We start from the raw sequence: 10,522 nt of genomic DNA on the forward strand, positions 1-10,522 counted from the left end.
GGGATGGTGGGAACTGTAGTCCCAAAACAGCTGGAGGGCCAAGTTTGGCCACCACTGGAATACCTTTAGGACTAGGTTTTTTTCCTGCAATACCTTGCACAGTTGCAGATGGCTAACTAACTGGAGATCTTGGGGATGGAAGTATGTGACAAGACACAAAAAGGAGGGTGAAATCACTTTCCAACCAAGTATGTGCATGTTAGTATGCACACATGCAGAAACACACCCACCTTCATTTTATGCAAAAGGAAAAATTCTGCAAAAGGCCTGTCCCCAACAAATTCATCACCTACCCACCCAAATTTGGTACATCAGCTGAACCCAACATTATCCATGCATCCAGTTTATATAAGGTACATTTTGAAGTGGCATCTTAACTCAGTTGGGAAGGGCAGCGTTAGCAAGCAAGCTTTTGTCTTCTTTTTTTAAAGAAAGATTACAAGCCACAGCAGCCAAGCCTTCCTCCCTTCACTTTAATGCCCTCAGAGACAATCATTAATTTCTTTAATAAGGAAGTGATCGTGAAGAGGTGCAGGTGTAAAACAAATCTTTCTTTTCCAGAGCCATTACTGTCTCCCTGATGCATTAAGATTATAAAATAATTGAGGAAGCAATTTTGCTCTGTTTGTCTTTATCCACGTAAATGTGTTCTGCAAGTAGGAAAACATTTTGCTGAGGGCCAAAGTTACTATTAATCCACTCCATGGGGAAGAAAAGAAAATACATATCCACAGGAGGTTTGGAAAATAAACCCGCAAGGAACACAAAATTGTCCAAGAGCCTCACACTAGCTATAAATTTCTAAAGTGATTCAAAATCATGGCAGCTGTGGAGCTTCCGTTCGAGAAGTCTTTATTTCTTCCAAAAGGTTTAAAGGACTTTTTACCTGAACCACCTCATTTCCTTCTGTACTACAACCGAACTACCCCTGCTGAGCTTACATTCTGCATTTGAGGGATAAATCCACACAGAATGTACTCTAAGTGTGTAAAGACCATGCAAATTACACATTCTCCATCTCCTAGCATGGTAGCAGCCAACCTTTGACAAAAGTCCAAAGTATGCGATAGTGGTGCCTGCAGATGCCTGGGCCACTGGTTTGTTAACCATCTCTTAGCTTACTACTGCCACTAAATAAATATTTTAGTTGTAAAGGCAGCAACAAGCTTGAAAACCAGCGTGTCCTAAAGCAGGTAAAAAGGTAAAGGACCCCTGGACGGTTAAGTCCAGGCAAAGGCGACTATGGGGTTGCGACGCTCATCTTGCTTTCAGGCCGAGGGAGCCGGTGTTTGACCACAGACAGTTTTCCAGGTCATGTGGCCAGCAGGACTAAACCGCTACTGACGGAGGACCGTGACGAGTGCCAGAAACGCCGTTTACCTTCCCGCTGCAGCGGTACCTATTTATCTACTTGCACTGGCGTGCTTTCAAACTGCTAGGTTGGCAGGAGCTGGGACAGAGCAACGGGAGCTCACCACGTCACGGGGATTTGAACCATTGACCTTCCGATCAGCGAGCCCAAGAGGCTCAGTGGTTTAGACCACAGCACCACCCACGTCCCTTTCCTAAAGCAGACAGATGAAACTGCAGCACTCCAGCTGTTGTTGTGCTACAACTTCCATCATCCCCGACGACTGACCATGCTGGCTGGGCTGATGGCAGTTAGGGGTCCCAAAACACCAGAGCTTCACAGGTTTCACACCCCTACCTTAGGGCACAAGCCTCTCTTGCTCCAATAATCAGCTTCATTATCATTCCAACCCATAACCTCCCACAAAGCCAGTGAGCAGAGTTCAGCAAACTAGACCTAGGAAGCTTTCCCACACTGAATTCTGGCACATCATTTTTGTCCGCCCTGCCCTCCCACTGTGTCTGCCAGCGCCAGGCGCATTTTGCCTTTCGTGAGGAGGTGGAGATGTCCGAGCGCCAGGTTTGGCGCCTACCATCTCCACCTCGCCGGCTGGTGTGGCTGAAAATGGCCTGCGGGGCAGCAGGGCACAAAAAGGCCTGCCTCTTTTGGTGCTGCGCTGCCCCATGAACCAGCTGATTCACGCAGAAGCAGAGCACCTAAAGAAGCACATGAGCCAAGTGATTCAAGCTCTCTTCTACCTGGTTAAAGAACAGTATTAGTTCATGCTTATGAAAGTGTTGCTGATTTTTTTTTAAAAAATGTGACTAGGCATTCTGTTTTGGTGCCCACAGCCCAGGTTGCAGGAGCCATGTGTTAAATAGCTTTTCTATCCCCGTTTCTAACTGGTCTCCCCTAAAGTTTATTTCAAGCCAGAGTATTCTCTGTGGCAGGCCCTAAGTTGAGGAATTTCCTCTCCGCATGTAGCTTGTGTCATATGCTGAAGACCCACCTCTTTACACTGGCTTTTGACATTCGAGAGGTATATTTTGGGGCCACCTTATTCTCTTGATTATTTGTTTAAAAAGATTTCTTTGCATTTTAAATAGTAGTAATCTGAGACCATGTGGTGAAGGGTGGGTAACTTTTTATTTTGATTTTTTTTTAATGCTGTGCCTGGCCCACAGCTCTTCAAAGTGAAAATGTTAAAACTTAAGGACATTCTGTTCTAAGCTGTTTTGGGCTGTGTTGGGAGTTTCTGATGGCTGAATTATTTTACTGATGTGTGCTATGTTACTGTGGTGGGGGAGGAATGTGTTATATATTTTATCTACATTACAGTGGCTCTTTTTTCTACAGTGGCTGCTACTTTCTATTTTATCATTTTGCATTTACGCTGCTTTGTATTTTTACTACCAAGCTGCCTCAACTGCTAGCTTGCAGAAAAGGTAGTGTATGAGCTTTCCAAGCACCCCAGAACTGTCCACACTAATCTTACTCTGGGATGTTCAAACCGCCCTTGGATCTACAGTCGTCGAGTCTGATTAAGCATCCAATTATCCACACAGAAGCCCTTCAGATGGTCACCCCAGCAGTAAACCAGCGACAACAGAATAGTAGCCCAAATCCAGCCTGTGGTGGTAGTTTCTGTATGAAAGATGCAGCTAAATTGTGACCAAAGGCAGACTTCAGTGTTTGCTTCAGTTATCTGTCTAAAATTCAATAATAATAATGTTAAGCACAACAGGAATGAATCAAATGAACAAACAAACAAACATATTGCACTCATCCCCTTATTGCAGGCATCCCCAAACTGCGGCCCTCCAGATGTTTTGGCCTACAACTCCCATGATCCCTAGCTAAGAGGACCAGTGGTCAGGGATGATGGGAATTGTAGTCCAAAACATCTGGAGGGCCGAAGTTTGAGGATTCCTGCCTTATTGCGTGCACTTCTTTTGGGTTACCAAATAGTGTTTTTTTCAGGTACTACAATGGCAAACAAAGTGTGGCAGATTTATGACACTGAGGATGATGGAGAAGTTCTTAAGGAAGAGTGGTGAAGGAGCTATGCTGAACCAAGTGTTGTTCTGGGCCACTTCAAATTCAACAGACCTTCCCATACCCCCTAACTTTTAAGACTTAAGATATGGCCCATTGCATTTTGTATTTTAGCTCCCCAATGAAGTGTTCATTACTCTTATACCAAACCACTTAATCATAAAGAGTATTATTTATTTCCTTTACATACATAATTAACTGCCCAACGGCCATTCTCAACCTGGGGGTCCTCAGATGTTGCTGGACTACAACTCCCATCATCCCCGATCTCTGGTCCTGCTAGCTAGGGATGATGGGAGTTGCAGTCCAACATCTGGGGACCCAAGGGTGAGAAAGGCTGGGCTTGTATTCAAGGGAAAGCATCCTTTTAGTTTGTTACAGCGAAAACCTAAACCTACTTTGCCAAGTGTCCTCAGTACTAGAACAGCTCAAGCCAGAAATGTATTACTCTTTAATGGCAGATTCCTCACTGTTAACGTGAATGTACCCCTTCATTCATTTAATAAAAAAGTATACACCGCCTGTTGGTAAAAACAACAACTTCAAAGCAGTTTACAAAGAGAATTGCTGTTTTGTACCCTCTACCAAGGTAATTAAAAGTACAGTAGATTTTCCCTCAAGCTGTTTCAAACCATCCGTGTGGAGCAGACATGCAAATTCCTTCTGCGAATTACAAGTAGAATACAATAACTTAATATGGATTAATAAACCTGGAGTATAAGAGGCAGGAGAGATAAACTGATTTTGAAGCTTTTGCAGGTTGCTAGACCTCTTTGTTGAACAGGTTTCTTTGGTGATGTTTTCCATTTACAGATAGCCTAGTAGTTTATGAAAACAAATGCAGAAAAAGTGCTTGCCTAATTTGGTTTACATACTTGAGGTTTGTTGCATCTTCAGCTAACTGATGATTTTCCATAACCAAACTGAATGAACAAACTTATTTTGATTCACTGTGGAACCGGTCAAGGTTAACGGTTTCAGCTACAGCACAGTAAAAGGAAGTGTTTCGCGTACTCCTGCCTTTACATACCAATGAATTGAGCCAACAGAGCTGATCTTGTCACTTTCTAAAATGCTGCAGATCATCACATAAGGAACAGTTATCTCCCACCTCATCCATCTAGTTTAAAACTCACTTCTCTGCAGTAATCACATTAAGAAAAAACTGCACAAGACAGGACAACTGATTGCCAGCTTCCAGTTAAGAGAGAAAGCCAACTAGCCATTTCTCTAATTTTCCAAATTACTACTTTACGCCTACAGTTTTAAACAGCTGCGCTCCTAGAATGCTACCTGCTCACATTAATTAAACAGGGGAAATTAACGCGCTCTCTCCCATTCCAAGAAAAAAAAAACCACCAGAAAGCTGTCTGTAGCTTTACTGTGGATAAGCTGTCAGTGTCTGCCCTATTTAAGGTACCCTATTTGGAGGAAGCCATCTTCTCCAGCAAGCAGAAAATATCCTGCAGCCATGATGGTTTGTTTTCAAACTGCTCCATGCTCCCTCCCTCCTTTCCAGCTGGTTCCAGGAATGCCACCATCATAGCATATTTGAAACATCTTGCGGCACTTTGAGGGGCAGAAAGGAGGCTATTGTTGAAGATACAAGTTCAGATGGGCTATTTAAATGCAAGCGCAATCGAACTCAGACGACGAATGCCTTCATAAAGCACATTCTCTTGCACCTTTACGCATTTTACTAAAGAGAGATCCAATATTTGCTCTCACATAATGTTGGGCCCTGTATAGCTACGTAATATATAAACACAGGAAACAATGCAAGAGGCCAGCCACACTGTGAAATGTCTTTTGGATTACATCTCCACACATCTTTAGAAGACATGTCATGTTTTTGGATGTACCTAACAATGCAGTACTTACAAAAGGAGTCACTAAGAGTGGAAAGCTATTGCATTACAGAATCCCAAAATAAAAGGCCAACTTGTTCTCCTAAACTGTTAGGAAGCTTGGATTTAAAAACAAAGCAGTAATCTAAAACAGTCTGTAAGAATGGGAGCTCGTGAAACCAGTTAGATTCTGAAAAATAATTCCCACCCAATACTTGAAAACACTATTTACTAAACTACCTGTTAAGGACATTCTTACAAGTACAGTACCCAGTATTTCTTACGAGTAGGGAAAAACCCAAAATGTTATTATTTATTAAACTTATATACTGCCCATCATAAAAAGACCACCTGACCAAAAAAACATGACTAAAATTTGAATTAGTAAAATAGAAGCTGAATTCAAAATTGTTTCACATGACACTAATTTCAGAAGTTGTAGAAAACATACTTTGGCATGAGTATCAAAAGATGGTGATACAGTAAGTAGCATTTTGCAAAAACAAAGGTTTACCCTATTGCCCTTGTCCAAAATTTTACCTTTCTACCTCTTCAGACCCATCCATATTCTGTGGAAAGATACACCAGTTGTCTGTCCCTTTCCACCTCAGAGGTGACTGCATTTCAGGGATGCTGGACGTATTAGGTTTATGATGTCCACTGGGATCCTTCGACATGAAAGTTGTGCTATAAAAATAAAATAGTATTCAAGACAAACGGTTGTGGGTTAGAGGTACATCTGAGAGAAGGGAAGCAAGGAGGGTCTGAGCTACTTCACCACCTTCTCCAAAAGAAATTAAGAACAGAACGCAGGTCAACCCTGCGAATGGTTACCTATGTGCATTTAGTGAAATTCAGTGGCAAAAGAAAAAGAAAGCAAAATTCAATAAAGGGAAGTTTATTAAGTTGATTGGCATTTTGATAATGTTATAATTTGGGGGGTTGTTATCGTTATAATTTGGCTATTGGAAAACTAATAGTAAAAATGTGTGTGTCATCTTCCTTCCATATACTGTACTGGGCATGGCTCACTCTAGGACAAAATCTCTCCTGCCCTACAAATGCCCATATGTCTTATGTAGCAACATTATTTAACACATAAAGGCCTAACACTGTAAGAAATGTCCCTTTGCAAACTCAAAATGGAGGCCACTGGCCCCAAGCTCATACTCACAATTGCATCACAAGGATTAGCTACCCCTTGTAACTTCTAAGATGCTTTTCTGATAAGGATAGTTTAAAAAGCTGTTAGGACTGGATTCCCCCCACCTCCTCACTGTTTCCAGCACATGTTAATGAGTAAAGTGGGTCATGGGGTGGAAGCTCAATGTTTGATTGAACTCAACACATAATCTTCCCCTACTTGCCCTTGCCAACTCCCCACCACCTACTGCCATCTCTGTGTTAAGTTTTACACTCCTCAAGACAGGGAGATCTATTTTCATTGCTATTTTGCAGTGTTGTACACACTGGTTTAAAATGAGGTGTGGGTCTTGGCTACAGACAGGAGGGCCTGCTTAGTGGTGGCACCAAGACTTGTTCTTCTGATTTAAATGTTTAGGTGGCCAATAGCTTCATTTCAGGGGGCATTTAGGTTAAACTAAGACTTGGTGATTTACGCGACTGGTGTCCATTTTTGCCATCTAACGTTTATTCCTTATATATGGAGTTTTATTTCTATTTTTTGTCCGCCTCTTTGTAGACCCATTTTGGGATAAGAGGTGCAAAAATAAAGAACGGTTATCACCGCACACCCCAAGTACGTTTACTCAGAAAGAGTCCCAGTTTGTGTTCAATGGGATTCACACCCTGGGAAGTTTAGGATTTCAGCCTTTATAGTACATTTAATGGCCCTTTTCTTCTCATCTTCAGGTGTCCCACAATGAAGTCCAAAAGAGCTGTCAAGGAAACCGTCCTCCTAGCTTTGCTCATAAACATTATTTCAGAAACTTGGGGGGGGGGGGGCAAGCCTGTCTTACCAACATGCCTCTTTGAGGCTTTCTGAAACAGTCAAGAGGCATATACATTTTATGAAATAATTAATAGTAACAAAAGAAGCAAATGGTGGCTCCTCAGCCCGGTCGCCTAAAGGCGATTCTTACTCGCCCCAAGCAACCAGCCGATTTGAACTTGTGGGTTATACCCGTCTGTACCCCCCAACACAATGCAAAGTGACAAATTAAAACGGGGGAACCTGCCTTGGCCCCTTTGAATTAGGGAACAGCGGGACTTTTTACCCCAGGGGCAAATGCGTCCTACTCCACCCCTGAGCCTTTCAAGGAGGCATTTGCACCCTCAATAATTATTGTATGTTTAATATTTTGCTGGAAGCCGCCCAGAGTGGCTGGGGAAACCCAGCCAGGTGGGCGGGGTATAAATAATAAATTATTATTATTAGTAGTAGTATTAGAGACCCACATGGCCGCTCCAAAGCCCCACAAGGAAAGTGGCCCTTGTCAGAGCACCACGGTCCCCTCCAGGCAATGCGTTTCCTGCAAAGGAGGAAGTTTTTAGGTTGAATTAAGTCTGGATGATTTGCTCAACCGCTGGCGTCTGGTTTTGCCTTTATGGCGGGGCATTTTTTAAAAAAACGCCTGCCTGCCTGCTTCTCGGTGGCCCCATTTTGGGTGCAGAAAAGCAAACACCGGTTGTCAGGGGTCCTGCGTGTCCCTTCCCCACGTGACAGTTTTCCCACCCAGTTTCCACAGCCCACCCACCCAAAATGCTCAGCATGGCACCCATAACCTCTCAAGCCGGGCAAGGTGCCCGAGAAAGGGGGAGGAAAATGGCACCTTTGCGGTCCCCCCCCTTTGTGCCAGGGAGGCAAGGCACCCCTGCCCCCTACAAGTGCCCTATTCCTGAAAACGATTCCATTTTACATTTTTAATCCTTTTCTCCTGAAAGGAAGGAAACAAGCCCCTTCCCTCAGCCCCATTTCCCTCTTCTAGCATTTCCACACACTGGTGATGGGATTAAGAGAGGGAAAATGCTGGCCCTTTTTATTTTTTATTCCCCCCCCCATAAAAAAAAAACCCGCTCTGAGGAAAGGGCAAAGTGTCCCTTTTCAGGTGCCTTGTGGCAACAAATGGCTGACAGCAAGACAGCAGCCCGCCATGACCCTCGCTGAGGAGGGCATTCTCCTCACGGGCGCCTTCCTTTTTTCCTCTGAGGTGAGGTGAGGGTTCAAGGCCACCCTCTCACCATTTTACGAGGCGGCGTGCCGTCGTCCCACCCACCGTCCGGTGAAAAGAAGCGGCCTTCCAGCTCCCAAGCCCGCCCACTCCTCCCTCCGCCGCTCGCCGCCGCGGGCTCCCCTCGGGCCGGCCAGGGCTCTCACGAGAGGCCGGGGATGCGAGGCCTGGCCCCGCCTGAAGCCTCTCCGTTTAGGCCCGTGGCGAAAAGCTGCTCTTCCCCACCCACCACCCACCCCAAACCGAGACGGTTGTTATATTGCAGGGAGGGGGCTATTATTTTTGTGGGGGGTGGGGAAGAGAAAGGGGTCACTTGGACACCCCTTTCCTCCCCACAACAGGGGGGCCGGGGGGCCCTTTCGCCTGACAGACCTCTTTGTATGGAGGGGAAGGAAATTCCACCATGTCTGTACCCCCAAAGGGAAATAAATACCACCCACTGCACCCCACTAGTGTGTGGGGGGCTTGTGGGGCACCCCATATTTTGGGGCCAACACCGCACTGCAAGACCTTGCTTAACTTTTATTTTCCATGGGGCGGGACATCCCTTAAAATTACAAAATCCTAGAAATGTAGAGCCTAATCCCTGCAATGCAAAGGTTTGTTATTTTTTGAGGGGGGATATGTCCATTCCCACTTTATAGCCTCTCCATAAGGCTATAAAGATGGGGAGGGAGGTGTAAACGGAGGATACCCCCCCTCCAGAAACTGCCCCACCTCCGCGCGATCCTGGAAGTGGGGCATCCCGAGTTGGGGGTCTCTTTCACACGAGCGCCTGCACCCGTGTCTGAGAGCGAGGCAGCGTGGGGCTGCGCGGTACTTACTCCAGGGTGGGATGTTCCGGGTCGTAGAAATCCCCCATCTTCGGCCTCTTCTTCATCAGATGCAGCAGCCCCGGCGAGGAGGATCAGGGCAGGCGCAGCCTCCGCCCCACATAAGGGATTTCTATGGGGCTGGGCGGCGGGGAAACGACCACGACGCCAAGGCTGCAAACCCCCAAACAGGCGTGCAGAACCCCCTCCCAAGCCTTTTCCTGACCTCCCCCCAAAAAGGAGGCCGCTCGGTGGGTCTGGCTCCCGGCGCCTCCTTCACATCCTCTTCGGGGCACCCAAGATAGATATCCAAATTTAAGTTTTCCGGCGGCGGGAAGGTGTGCTTGTTGTTTTTACCCTTTTTTGGCCTCCTTGCCCCCCACCCCAAAGCAAAACAGGATCCCCACCCCCCACCAAACCCCTCCAAGAAGAGCGCTGCAAATCCTCTCTCGCTGCAGATCAGGCCATGGGTCTCTCTCCGTCTCCCTGCCAACTGCTCCCCGTGTCCCAGGCGTGCAGCGCGGGGCCGCAAAATAACAACAATAATAATGCAAAATTGTAAAATCCTCGAGATTCCTCGCGGGGCGGAAAAATGGGGAAACGGCGCTCGCCTCCTTGCAAAAGGCTCCTCTCTTTTTTTGCTGCTGCTGCTTCTGCTTCTTGCAACCGAAACAATTTATCCGCGCGGGCAAGGTGGGCAGAGGAGAAAGTTAGGCCCCAGACGAGCCTTTGAAGAAATGGGCAGGATCGGGAGACGGGCGCAAATCCTCCCCTCCCCAAAACGCCCTTCTCCTTTCCTTGACCTCCCTCCTCCGGCCCTTTCCCACGAGCTCCTTCCCTGGGGAAGATCCAGGCGTCTTCTTTTTTCCCCCAATGGGCGACCCTCCAGCGGCAGCGGCGGCGGCTTGTATTTTGATTTTTGCAGGGCTTTTTTCTTGGCAGCAACCTCGCCCTCCTCGCTGCCTTCTTTCCTTCCCTCTCCGAGTTTTCTCTGTCCCCTGGCTTTATTTCTTTTCTTTTTTGTCCTCGTTTAACGGCGGCGATCACGCTCCGAGGAGGAGCAGCCGCCGCCACCTCCTCCCTCCCCCTCCTCCTCTTCTTCCTCCTCCTCTTCCTCCTCCTCCTCCCGGAGTCCTGAAACGTCCAAACGGAAACTGTAGCTCGTCGACTTCCTACTTGCTGCAAAGGCGCAGCTGCGCTGCCGGCGCCCCGCACAACCGGCGCCCCCTTCTCCTGCGGGCTTCTTTTAAGCGCTGCGCCGCGGCT

At 46.6% G+C, this 10,522-nt stretch overlaps 1 protein-coding gene across 5 annotated transcripts in view; it reads right to left on the bottom strand.

The window, feature by feature from the left end:
• SETD2 (SET domain containing 2, histone lysine methyltransferase) overlaps positions 1 to 9,586 on the bottom strand; it is a 77,197-nt gene extending 67,611 nt beyond the window's left edge. For all 5 annotated transcript variants that reach the window (XM_088653706.1, XM_060281006.2, XM_035128849.3 and 2 more), the window contains exons 1-2: positions 9,269 to 9,586; positions 5,794 to 5,940 (exon numbers count right to left, since the gene is read on the bottom strand). In XM_088653706.1, the coding sequence (XP_088509832.1) occupies positions 5,794 to 5,940; positions 9,269 to 9,324 (203 nt within the window). In that variant the 5' untranslated portion in view covers positions 9,325 to 9,586. The remainder of the gene's footprint in view (positions 1 to 5,793; positions 5,941 to 9,268) is intronic.
• Between the last annotated feature and the right edge of the window lie 936 nt (positions 9,587 to 10,522).

Source organism: Zootoca vivipara, chromosome 11 (assembly GCF_965207765.1).
Source record: "Zootoca vivipara chromosome 11, rZooViv2.hap1.1, whole genome shotgun sequence".
Classification (NCBI taxonomy): Eukaryota; Metazoa; Chordata; class Lepidosauria; order Squamata; family Lacertidae; genus Zootoca; species Zootoca vivipara.